This window comes from Physeter macrocephalus, chromosome 21, assembly GCF_002837175.3.
Source record: "Physeter macrocephalus isolate SW-GA chromosome 21, ASM283717v5, whole genome shotgun sequence".
Classification (NCBI taxonomy): domain Eukaryota; kingdom Metazoa; phylum Chordata; class Mammalia; order Artiodactyla; family Physeteridae; genus Physeter; species Physeter macrocephalus.
Window position 1 is genome coordinate 120,400,617 of NC_041234.1, and position 12,680 is coordinate 120,413,296.

General features: G+C 56.4%; 1 protein-coding gene across 4 annotated transcripts in view; it reads right to left on the minus strand.

Moving 5' to 3' along the window:
- Positions 1-3,329: 3,329 nt before the first annotated feature.
- CCNQ (cyclin Q) overlaps positions 3,330-12,680 on the minus strand; it is a 10,910-nt gene continuing 1,559 nt past the window's right edge. Inside the window, exons 1-5 of one of the 4 annotated variants that reach the window (XM_028482170.2) lie at positions 11,428-11,947; positions 10,397-10,580; positions 8,768-8,900; positions 7,473-7,700; positions 3,330-3,831 (exon numbers count right to left, since the gene is read on the minus strand). In XM_028482170.2, coding sequence (XP_028337971.1) covers positions 3,742-3,831; positions 7,473-7,700; positions 8,768-8,900; positions 10,397-10,566 — 621 coding nt within the window. In that variant the 5' untranslated portion in view covers positions 10,567-10,580; positions 11,428-11,947 and the 3' untranslated portion in view covers positions 3,330-3,741. Of the gene's footprint in view, positions 3,832-7,472; positions 7,701-8,767; positions 8,901-10,396; positions 10,581-11,414; positions 11,948-12,680 lie in introns of those variants that run through there. The other 3 variants (XM_028482168.2, XM_028482167.2, XM_024116805.3) reach the window with 3 other exon arrangements.

A 12,680-nucleotide genomic window follows, 5' to 3' on the forward strand; every position in this document is an offset into this window, starting at 1 on the left:
GCCTCCTCCCCCACCCCATCCTACCTTCTGTCTCTAGGAATCTGACGACTCCAAGCAGCTCATACAAGTGGAGTCATACAGGATCCGTCCTTTGTGTCTGGCTGATTTCCCTGACCATGATGCCTTGTGGGTCCAGCCATGTTGTAGCAGGTGTCAGAACGACCTTCCCTTTTAAGGCTGAATAGCATTCCACTGATTGGATGGACCACATCTTGTTTGCCCATTCATCCTTCAATGGACCCTTGGGTGGTTTCCACATTTGGCTATTGTGAATCACGCGGTTGTGAACACGGGTGTACAAATGCCTGTTTGAGCCCCTGCGTTCACTTCTTTTGGGTAGATACCTGGAAGTGGAATTGCTGGATCCTATGGTAATCTTCTGTTTAGTCTTTGGAGGGACGGCCAGACCGTTTTCCACGGCACCAGCAGTGCACAAGGGTTCCAATCACAGATTTCCTCTTTAAACCAAAGCCATGGAAAGAAAGCCCATTACTGCACTCATTCACTTGCTCCGAGCGTCACTGCCCCATTCATTCCTTCGCTCACTAGGCGTCCTTGAACACCCGTGCTGGGGACAGCCGTGCTGCACCAGTAGAGCCACGAAGGCAGCTCCGGCCCAAGATTTGCAAATGACTCCCGCAGCAATGGTGCCAAAAGTCCCTGCGTCCTGTTCCCTCATATTTCTACCCCCCGACTCTGCATGTCACCCTTGTAGACTTGGCAGTGCCAGAGAAAGCATTTTCCAGGGAAGCTGCCAAGAAATGAGCAAAATGGCTTCTAAGTTCCCTTCCAACCACCAGAGTCCATACTTCCAAAAAAGGCCAGAGACAAATGGCAGAAAACAGCAGGCAAACAAACAGCAGCGAGCTCTTGCTTCACGGATGCGCGAGGCCATCTCGAATCATAACGCTAAGTAAGTCTAGGTTGGGCCAGGTGCCACATCAAGACAGCTGCACCTTCTGGAGAGATCTCATTCGTTTATGTCTGAATTCTGTCTTTCATGGGCTTCACCTATCAAATATGACCCAGGTTCCCATGGGAAGAAACTGGTACTTAGCCAAATGCCTTGGGGCAAGGAAGGTACTATAACACCCATCCCTTCACGAAGCCGGACGCCCTCTTTACCAGCTGGCAGCCTGGGAAAGGGGGGGTGGGTGCCATGAGTCGGGGGAAGGCCCACGTGTGAGTTTCCTAGGCTGCTGTAACAAAGTACCCCAAACCGGGAGATGGGGGGGCGCTAAAGCACAGGCGTTTCTTCTCTCCCAGTTCTGGAGATCAGAAGTCTGAAATCAAGGTGTGGCAGGGCCATGTACGCTCTGCAGCCTCTAGGGGAAGATTCTAGTTTTTTCCAGCTTCTGGCATCGCCGCCGGCAGTCCTTGGCTTGTAGACACGTCACTCTAGTCTCTGCCTCTGTCTCTGCCTCTAGTCTCCCTCTGCACAGGCCTATCTCTGTGTCTCTCTCCTCTTCTTAGAGACAGCAGGCATATTGGACTGGGGTCACCCCACTCCTGTAGAACCGCGTCTTACCTTGACAACACCGCGAAGACTATTTCCAAATAAGGTCCCATCCGCAGGTTCCGGGGCTTAGGACGTGAACATGTCTTTGGGGGGACACCACTCCCCATCCCAGCTGGGAAAGAAGAGATGGGCCGAGCCCCACATAGAACCTGCTTCGCCCCCTCCTTCCTCTGGCTTGACAGGCCGAGGAAGAATCAAACATTTATCACTTTACAGTAATTAAGATGTGCTCTGGAATAAAAAGCTCCTGGAAGCTTCAGGTTCCAGAAAACCTTATCTCAATCTCTCCTTTTTGAACCTAAAATAAAGGAGATGGAAGGTTGTATATCTTTAATCCATACTATCTTTTACAAAAGCCTCAGTAATAGGAAGCCAAAGCAAACAAAAGAAAACCACCCTGCACCAGGTTTTAATTCGTATTCTATGGCTGAACTGTCCTTACAGTGCACACACAAAGCACAGCTGGCCATGTCACGTATTCCTCCAGAGTGTCACATACGTCGCAATACCTATCCTTATCTCTGTTCCGATGACAACACACACTGAAGGTGGGGCTCACAGCCTTAGCGGCATCAGGAAGACACACGGACGACCCCTTAGTGACAAGCACTGAGTTGACAGGCCCAGAGGCCAGCACACAAAGCCAGCAAGTCCCCAGGGCAGCGTGTTTGGTCCAACCTGCTCGATCTACATAGTGGGAAACTGAGTCCCGTTGAGAGAAAGGAACTTGCCTGATACCTGGTAACCGTGAGAGGACACTTAGGGCCACAGAACCTCCAGAGAGGCTGCTGTTAGCCCCGCAGCCCCGAGCTCGCCCGGTTCAGCACGGTGGCTCTCAGCTGGGGTGGGGGGAGCTGGGCCCAGCCTGTGGGGAGGAAGGGGGTGATGGAGGCGAGGTGCTTTTTGAAAAGCACGAGGCAGAAAGGACCGGCAAGAGAGCCGAAGCCGCCCTCAGAGGCCTGCCAGCCAGGCCCCTCACCCTCCACTGTCCACGCTCAGAGCCCCGGCCCTGGGCTTTGGCACAGACTCTGTCATCAAAGGGTGCCCAGTTGAGCTGGAAAGGACGCGGTGGAAAAGGGGACATTTACCCGTAGCCTTCGCCCTGAAGACAAATAACACAATCACTTCGCAAACTCAAGCAAGCCCCGCTGCCTGACTTGTGCCCCTCACCCAGTGGACCCTGTGGGTGCCAGAGGGCATGGTGGCCAGTGGCCAGAGCCTGCGGTCCCCTGGTGACAACGTCGCAAACGTGGTGAAGTGCCTGGGACTGTCCCCCAGCCCCCATGCCACCACGTGTTGAAGGATGGTCCTACCAGCATGCGTCAAGCCCAACGGGGGCTCCCAGGGAGAAGCGCCGGGCTGGCCTCTTTCCCCCAGGGCACACCCAAGAGCAGTCCTTCCTGAAGCAGTGCCATTTGAGTGGGAGTCGGGGGGCGGGGCACGGCTCTGAGATTCCCTAGACTCGGCATCTTGGCTCACTGTCTGGGCATTAGGAAAAATTTGTAACTTTCTAGATACAGTTTGGTCTTCTTGAACTCAAATGATACTCCTTAACCCCTCTATCCAAGATGTAACCTCACTCGCCCAAGCCCTGCAAGGGTCCCAGCAGAGGAGGGAGGACACGCGGGCCCTTCTAGGGGACGTCACTGTGACACGGGCACACGCTGTGCCATCCTGCCTTCCGGAAGTGGTGGAGGGCCTACCCCAAGCGCTTCCACCTGGAGAGCATTTGAGGGGATATCAAGTCTGGATGACACCCAGAAACCCCCCAGGGCAGCACAGGCTACAGAGCAAACACAGGGTGGCCCAGTTCATTTGTATCTTTTATTACACAAAATAAAGTTCCATCTATGTCGCACATTCATTCATTCTATAAATCAGGCTTTTAAAAAATCCCCAGGGGCTCAGTCCCATCCTTTCTTTGATTTTCCTTCCGATGACATCACCCTCGACGGCAGTCAGGTCCTCTCAAAGGACAAAAGCAGGCGTGGCGCCTGGCCTCGGCAGCCCCTCTCGGCAGCCCCTCGCGGTGCGCTCCCAGCCCGCCCGCTGGAGGCGTGGCTCCTGTCACTGTCCAGACCGCGGCTGCCGGGGACAGTCATCGCCTTCGCCAGCCCTTCCAGCTGGTCCTCTGGGGGCCGGCGTTCACGGCCCTGTGGCGGTGCCATCCCCAGGCCGCCGAGCGTCACGGACTTCTCTTTGGGCAGGCCTGGACCAGGGCCTTAGGGGATCTCTGTGTCCATGGTATAAATCTGAATGAGATCAGACACAATGTTATCAATGATTGGCTTGGTAAGGTCTTCACTAAACACCTAGAAAGGAGAAGGAAAACAGGTTCCGGTTAGACTCCCTCTCGGTTAAACAAGGCACAGAATCACGGGGGTGGGGGATGGCATATGGGGACTCGGCTACTGGAAACGAGGGTGGCTCTCTGCACAGCCGGTTCGGGTCCAGCCTGCCGAGGCTGATCACAAAGCAGAGAACATTCCAGATGGAAGAGGCTGTGGTGATCGTCCAACTCATACAGGAGAGGGGACTTGTCCTGGGTTACATGGGAAGCTGGTGACAGGCTCCTGCCTCCCCCCGGAGCTCTCAGCTCCACAGTCTCTGGGGACGGGAGCAGGGGTGGGGAGTTCATTTCCAGAAATAGGCTAGATCTCCTGGACCCGACTCTACCCTAGGCCAACCCCTAGGGAACACGTGGACCTGCTCTCGAGCCTGGACCGGAGCGCGTCTTTTTTTTTTTTTTTTTTTTTTTTTGGCCACGCTGCACAGCTTGCTGGATCTTAGTTCCCCGACCAGGGATTGAACCCGGGCCCCGGCAGTGAGAGCGCTGAGTCCTGACCACTGGACCGCCAGGGAAGTCCCCAGACCGCCACTTGACTGCACCACGGAGCTTATAAAATTGCAACGTGAGTCCCCAGGGGCCCAAGTGAAGAGGGCTTAACTCTGCACGTTCCCAAGGAAGGTCTGGTCCTGGCCTGCCTCCTGGGAGGGGAACTCTAGGCCCCTGCCTGATGAGAGGGTCTGGGTTTGCCCAGGGCCGAGGGACCTGGGAGCTCATATCTGGTCTCTCCTGGACCTGTCCTCCGTTCCTCTTATCTTTGCTGATTTCAACCTGTATCCTTCCCCGGTAACTAACCCGAACTCCCATAACCACGAGCATAACGGCTTTTCTGAACTCCGTGAGTCCCCCCCGGCAACACACCGAGCCTGAGGGTGCTCTTGGGGACCCCTGATGACACGGCAAGTAAAAAGCAAAGTAAGGAGCACGGGGTTGGATGCCGTGGCCCCCGGGCCAGGGGGTTGCTGCCCGGGGAATCAAGGTTCCGCGAAGGTCAAGGCCCAGGGCTGAGCTAGGGCAAAAGCTGGACCTGAGGCCACCCTCCTGCATGGCCACCAAAGGAAGCCTGAACTCTCCACAGGCTGTCACTTCAGGTGGGAGATAGTGACCTGGAAACACCCCCTCCCTCGACCACTGGCTCAGGAAGATCAGCCGTCACCCCCTGGACTCTGGTTGGAAAATAAATACTTCAGAAATACAGGCTTGCGTAGCACAGGGAGATCAGCTTGGTGCTTTGTGACCACTTAGAGGGGTGGGATAGGGAGGGTGGGAGGGAGGGAGACGCAAGAGGGAAGAGATATGGGAACATATGTATATGTATAACTGATTCACTTTGTTGTACAGCAGAAAGTAACACAACAATGTAAAGCAATTAGACTCCAATAAAGGTGTTAAAAAGAAAGAAAGAAAGAAAGTTCAGAGGCAGCAGTGCGTTTGGGCAACTCCCAGTGCAGGGGCCCGGGTTCTATCCCTGGTCAGGGAACTAGATCGCACACGCGAGCTGCAACTAAGGAGCCCGCCTGCCGCAACTAAGACCCGGCGCAGCCACGTAAATAAATAAATATTTTTAAAAAAAGTAGTCCAGGGCCAAAAGCTGGAAACAACCCAAGTGTCCCTCCATGGAGGAATGAACATGTAAGGCTCGGCCTTACAGAGATGGGAATTCTGGGGCTTCCCGGGTGGCGCAGCGGTTGAGAGCCCGCCTGCCGATGGGGGGGACGCGGGTTCGCGCCCCGGTCCGGGAGGATCCCACGTGCCGCGGAGCGGCTGGGCCCGTGAGCCGTGGCCGCTGGGCCTGCGCGTCCGGAGCCTGTGCTCCGCGACGGGAGAGGCCACGGCGGTGAGAGGCCCGCGTACGGCAAAAAAAAAAAGAAAAACAACAACAACAACAACAAAAAGATGGGAAATCTGACACCTGCTACAACTCGCTACTGCTTTAGAGCCAGAGCCTCGTCCACCCAGAGGCCTGAAGCACCTGGCCACCCCGCTGCCACCCCTGCCACACTCGAGGGCAGACACGTGACTTCAGAGAAGTGGTGGCTGAGAGCAGATGAGCAGGAAGAGTGTCTCACGATTTAGAGGAAGCACCCCGGGGCCGGGCAGGCGGCTCATCAGCAGCCACTCGTCACCAAGCAAGTGGCCCTCACGTGCCCGAAGGATGCCCGACCGCTCCCGTGCACGGAACTCAGAGCCACCCGGAAAGACTGAAGAGCGAGGCAAGCGCGGCTGTGCCGCCCAGAGGGGCGGCCTCGTCCAGGAGAACGACTGCTGGGTAAGTGTGTGTCGCCCAGAAAAGAGGCCCGTGGCGGAGCTGTCCCCCGTGCTCTCCTCTCATGAGGGGGGAGGGGTGACGGCCGAGAGCAGGAGGCAGAGGTTGCTGCGGCGGCTCCGGCCCCGGTCACGGTCAGGAGCAAGTGAAGAGAAAGCAGAGCAGCACGGAAGACACGCAGAGGAGACCAGTGATGACCCGGCAGATCCAAGCAGCCCAGGATGGGCCAGGAAGCAGCGGCCCTTACGCCGCCACCTGATCCAACAGAGTGCGGACATTGCGCTCACATGATCTGGAAGTCCCCAAGAAGCCCGGCGCGGAGCAATGCTTTTGTCCACGCAGCCGCCCTTTGCCCCCCACCTGCCCAGGCCCTGGCCTTGGGGTGGGGGGGGGTGGGGGGTGGACAGGCAATAAAGGACAACGGAGCACAGAAGGAAGGTGTGACCTCCCAGGAAGGGCGAGCAGGCCGGGGGGAGGGAGCCTCAGGAAGGCGGAGGCAGCCACTGTGGCTTCGCATGGGAGGGGTGGTGCCCCAAAAGGAGGAGCCTTCCGTCACCTCAGAGTCTGCTTACATGGAATCTCGTTGTAGGACAAGGAGGGACAACGAGGTGTCATGAAGAGAGGAACAGCAAATTTCAAGTATAGGAAAGGAAAAACAGAGAACGATGTCAAAATCCCATTTTAAGAAACAGCGGGACTGGCCGGGGAAACCCACTAGGACCGCAGCCTTTCTGACAGACACAGTTCGCCCAGCTCTCGACAAACTGCTCTCGGCACTCAGTACGTCTGGGGGGGGCGGGGTGTCACCTGTCTTAGCTATCTATGCATCCGCCCACCCATCTATTATCCAACTACCTCCTCGTCTATCATCTATCCACCCCACCATCCAGCATCACCTATCCATCCACACATCATCTATCTACGCACCCGCCAACCACTGTCTTTTCAGAGCACGCCCTATACGTCTTCTGACGAGAAGCCGGACTTATCAACCTCGGATCTATGACAAGCTCCCACGCAGTTCAAACAAAGGGCTTGGTTGACCTCAGTGGTTCTCAACCAGGGGTGATGCCCACCCCGAGGCACTGGGCAATGTCTGGACACGGTTTCGGTTGCCCTGCCCGACATCCTACATGCGGCCCTGAACGCCCACAGTGTCGAGGGGGAGAGCCTGCCTTAGGCTATTGGGACAGAGTAGCCTCAAGCTTCAAGGTTCCCAAGTAGCCCGTATCTTTCTTTGTGGATAATTCCTACAAAGAAATGTGACACCAGGTCCAGGGACCTCAGGCAGAGAAGAGGGGGACACACGCCAAGGGGGACTGCCAGCGCAGTCGCCTCACCTGCCACCACGGCTTCTCGGCCTCGGCCTCGGCGGGCACCTCGACCCCATAGGCCCGCAGGGCCAGGTGGAGCACAGCCACGGCTATGTGCTGAGCCTGGAACCGGAGGCACAGCGCCCCGTGGTAGCTGTCCCGCAGCAGGGCCCAGGCGGCGATGGAGACGCGGCTCCGCTGCCAGCTGTAGCGGTTCAGCCAGTTCTTGAGGGACACCAGGTAGTGGAGCAGGTACTGCAAAGACACGCCAGTCAGCTGGCCCCCAGCGACCTGCCTCCTTACTCGGAGCCCGCGGCCTGGCTCCCAGCAGCCACTCTCCCCTGAGCTGTCACAATGTGTGTACACCACGGATCGGATGTCGCCTCCCGGTGTCATTGGAAAAAAGCCCCACCCTCCTGCCAGGTTCACCTCCAGCCCCGCCCCGGTCCCCTCGGGCCCGCCTGCTCTCAGCCTCCAGGCCCGGCTCCCAAAACCCGCTCGGCCGCTCTCAATGGCCACCCCGCCACTGTCCCTCTCCGCCAACGTGGCCCTGCGCCGGCCACCATCAGCCATCATCCGCTCATCCCCTTGGCCCAGCTCAAACACTCAGGCTCCAGAGACAGCGTCCCGATCTGCACGACAGGGCACGGCACCCACAGTCCAGCCTGAGGCTAGGGGCCCGCCAGACACCGGACACTGGCTCTCGGGGGCGCTAGGGCCTCTGAATGCCCTCCAGCTCGGCCGCCTGTCAGCCCCCCCTCTGCCCGAACACCACGCTCTCCTGAGCCCACGGGGAGTGCCGCTGAGGAGGGCAGCCCTGCACTGCACGCCTGTCTCTCTGCAGGCCGCCTCCCAGCTGCCCACAGGGGCCTTCCGAGGGCCCCAAGGGTTCACGTGCCCCTGTGCTGCTTTCTGAAGCGGTTCTTCTGTTGGGACGAACGCGCTCCTAGCTGTGAACGGTGAGTGACCAGGCTTTTCTCGTGGGTTCGTACGCACAGCTGAGCTGGCCGTGAGCTCTGAGGCGGGGCAGCAACTCCTGGCACAGGGACTCGGCAGGTCAGGAAACGGGCCCTGCCTCCCCGTGGCTCAGCGAGCAGACAGCTTATACGGGTCTGGGGACGGGCACGGGCTTCAGAGGGCACGCGGATCCCGGCCTGCAGCCACAGCCGAGCGGGCGGAAAGGCGGCAGCTGAGACTAGAGCTGCGTGAGGGACCCCGCGCGGCTCCAGGCTCAGGGGGCTGCACTTTCCGGATAAAAAGCAAATAGCTTCGTGCCTCTGGGAACCGTCGGCGACCCCCCCGCCCCCCCCGCCAGCACATACCTTGTGAGGGTGCTGGAAGGAGACCTGGAAACGCAGAACCCGCAGTACGAGCAGCTCACACTGCACGATGCTATCCCGGAGCTCCCAAAAGCGCGAGTCCAGCTCCAAGGGCTCGCTGTCCGGGTGGAAGTACCTGTGCAGAGAAACAGCACGGCTGACGGCAGAAGTGGGTGGCCCCAGGAGCCCCCAGTCATGGGACATCCACATGCAAACGCCAGGGCCCCTGTGCTGTTGATCAGCATAGGGTCACCATCAAGCACTCTCCACCTACGGGTCTACGTATGCGATCAAAACGGTAACCAGAGAGGAAAGAAGCCACTTCTGGCGTTGGCCCCGTGGCTGTCCCACCTCCTCAGCAGGACGTGAGTGTTAAAGATGGGCTGTCTGCAATGTCTCCAGAGGAACAGTCTTTGCACCCAGGGCGGCGATGCCCCGGGCTCTCACTCTGGGCCCAAGGAAGGCATTTAAACACAAGAATCATGCCCGCAGAAATGTAAATGTATCTTAGCTTTCCATTTTCTTTCATTCCAGATCTTTCTGTCCTTATTTACACCTTATTCGTCGTCCACAGCACTCCCACCTATGCAAGATCACCAAGCCGTACGGGAACGGGATATACACTCAAGTGATCACAATTCTCTGCCGCTGACTCACCCTTCCCAGCGCCTCACTCGTCTTCTGATCTCCCCATAGAACCACACCGGGCGCCCACGTCCTATTAGAGAGCCCCACAGTTTCCCCTCGTGCCCGCCCTGCTGGGCCCTGGCAATGACAGGTGGACTCCTGCTCACCTTCCGCAGTTCCCTCTCCTGTTTTTCTCCTACTCTTTCGAGGTACACCGTGAACCCGTCATGTTTACGGGGTGGGGAGTGCTTTTCCGTTAACTGCTTCTTAAAAGAGAAGCAGCACAGGATAGTTTTCCTCCCTAATGATTAGGGTTCCCGGAAAGGCTGCGACGCACTAACTTTCCATAAATTGCTTCCTCCCAGGCCCCGGGGCCTCGGCACAGCCCGCCCAGCCGGCTGGACCCCCGTGTCCTTCCCCAGCAGGAACACAGCTGCCCGGGCCCACGACTGCGAGAGACACTCCTGAGCAACTCTGACCGAGTTTCCACACCATCTAAATAGGACGGCGGCCCCAGAACCCAACTGCTTCCATCCATCCTGTCTAAGACTCCACGAGAATCTTTTTTTTTTTTTTTTTAGAATAGAATTTGATCTTTTATTTATTTTTTAACACCCTTACTGGAGTATAACTGCTTTACAACGGTGTGTTAGTTTCTGCTGTGTAACAAAGTGACTCAGCTCTACGTATACGCTCTGCGAGCTCCCTCCGCTCCAGCCGTGCCTGCCTGCGACGCTAGGGACACCCTCTTTCCCACCCCCCTCTGCATCCCATCTGGCCCCTGAGGTCTCCCCAAGTCTGGCCCCAGCTTCTCTCGCACAGGCGCCCCTAGGCTTCTGGCTCACTCCTGCCTTGGCTGTTAGTGCTTCCGGCCCCAGTTCAAGGCCATCCAGGCGCCTCCTTCTTGGTTGGACTGCCGCCGCCCGTGGGGGCAGGGCCTCGTGCGATCCTTCTCTGCCCCCCCCGCCCCCCCCGCCCCGTTCAGGGGCACCGGAAGCGGCTTACCTGTTGGAAACGTTGATGATGTCACGAGTGCGCAGGTGCTGTTCCTCCACTTTGCCGGCCAAGTAAAGGGAAGACATGGCCACCAAGTAGGGGTCATAGGCGTCCAGGTCGATCTCGCAGAAGAACTTATGGTATATGGCACAGGCGGTGGCGATGGGGATGGACCGCATCCCTAGCTTGACACCTACCGAGAGAAAGCGGGCAGGGGAGTGCTTCATCCAGGGCTCACCCCCTGCAAAGTGTGAGGGGAGCCGCCAGCTTGGGCCCTAAGGGTGCATATCCCTGTTCTGACAAGACCGAGAGCTCAGGGCCCAGCTGGCAGGGGCTGCCGTGCCTTCCACTGGGTCCTCGACCTGAGGGATTTAGACGTGTGCTTCTCAGACTCTAACATGCTAACAAGCCCCTGGGGGTCACGCTGAAGTGCAGCATTCCCTTCAGTAGCTCTGTGGGCTCCACACTTCTCCCAAGCCTCAAGGCCACGCCAGGAGAAGCAAGGCTTCAAACTACTGCACCTGGCATATCCCTTTCTGCACATCTTGAAAAGGCCTCTGAGTATCAAACAGATGCCGCAAGTGCCGAGGTCACAGCTTAAGATTATACTCAGCACTGGTTTACTAGTCCACAGGTTAGAAAAGGCAAGAAAAGCAAGCAGGGTGACCGCCAAAGGCAACCACGGGCAGAGCAGGAGAAAAGCAACATCGATGGCCACAGCCGGGCTCGAGGGAAAAAGAGCAACGTACCGAAAAGGGAACAGAGCTCAAAAACCAGAGCATGATGGTTTGATTTGGGGGTTAAAGCCCTAAATCCCCCGGAAAGCTCCTAGGGAAATCGCTGCATTGGGTCACAGAACCAAAGCAAATTCACAATGACCAGGGTTAATAAGGGAAGGTTAAGTCACATCCCATAGACTGAAAGAAGGTGGAGAACAACGAACATCCTCTACCTGAAAAGGTGTATTAGTTCCCCAGAGCTGCCGCAACAAGGTACCACAAACTAAGCGGCTTAAAACAACACATACTTTTTTCTCTTACAATCCCGGTGGTCAGAAGTCCGAAATGAGTCTTAGGGGGCTAAGTTCAAGGTGTCGGCAGGGCTGGTTCCTTCTGGAGGTTCCAGAGGAGAATCCACTCCCTTGCCCTTTCCAGCTTCTAGAAGCGCCTGCAACCTCTGGCTCACAGCCCCTTCCTCCATCTTCAAGATCAGCGGTGCAGCATCTTCTAACTCTGCTTCCATCATCACATGGCCTTCTCCTCTGCCTGTCTACTCCTCTAAGGATGGGTGTGATTATATTGGGCCCACCAGATAAACTAGGATAGTTCCCCAACATCAAGATGCTTAATCCCATCGGCAAAATCTCTTTTGCTACATGAGGTAACAGTCACAGGTTCTGGGGATTAGGATGGGGAAATCTTTGGAGGACCGGTATTTAGCCTCACACAGAGGGCAAGGGCATATGCAAAACATTTTAGCATTAGCTTTTAGTGTTTCCAGGTTTAAACTTCAGTTTCATAGACAGTTCCTACATGGGACCCCTCATTCTCAGAGATGTCAGATTAGGTGGTATTACTGCACATGACCCTCCAAGTCTTGTTTTTTATATAGCAAACCCTCAAAGGGAAGCATACTTCCTGGTTTACATGGATCCTCCAAGCAGATGTATGGGGTATATGAGGGGGCACTGCCATCCTTCCTTATACACTTTGCAAAACTTCCTGGAAATCAAATGTACAAATCACTGGGGTTAATGGTCCTGCACTATTTCCCCAGACTCTGCCCACCTTGACTTGAAAGCGGACTCACCCAACGCCCTCTTCCCCAGAATGCATACAAAGTAACAAAGATCGTCCTCTTCCCCAGAATACATACAAAGTAACAAAGATGGCCCTCTTCCCCAGAATGCATACAAAGTAACAAAGATCGTCCTCTTCCCCAGAATACCTACAAAGTAACAAAGATGGCCCTCTTCCCCAGAATGCATACAAAGTAACAAAGATCAGCAACAACTGTTAGCTGAGCAAACCACTACTGACAGAAATGTTTCTACGGGAATCCAATTAGCAATTAGCTACATCGCCTGGCCTTCGGAGCAGGAGCGCCCAGCACCACGGTGTGGATGCGCTGGCAGGGTTCAAAACGCAAGCTGCGCCCAGGCTCCTAGTTGTTTTGTTTTGTTTTTTTTTGGGGGGGGGGTGTTTGTTTGTTTGTTTTTTGTGGGGTTTTTTGGGTTTTTTTGCGGTACGCGGGCCTCTCACTGCTGTGGCCTCTCCCGTTGCGGAGCACAGGC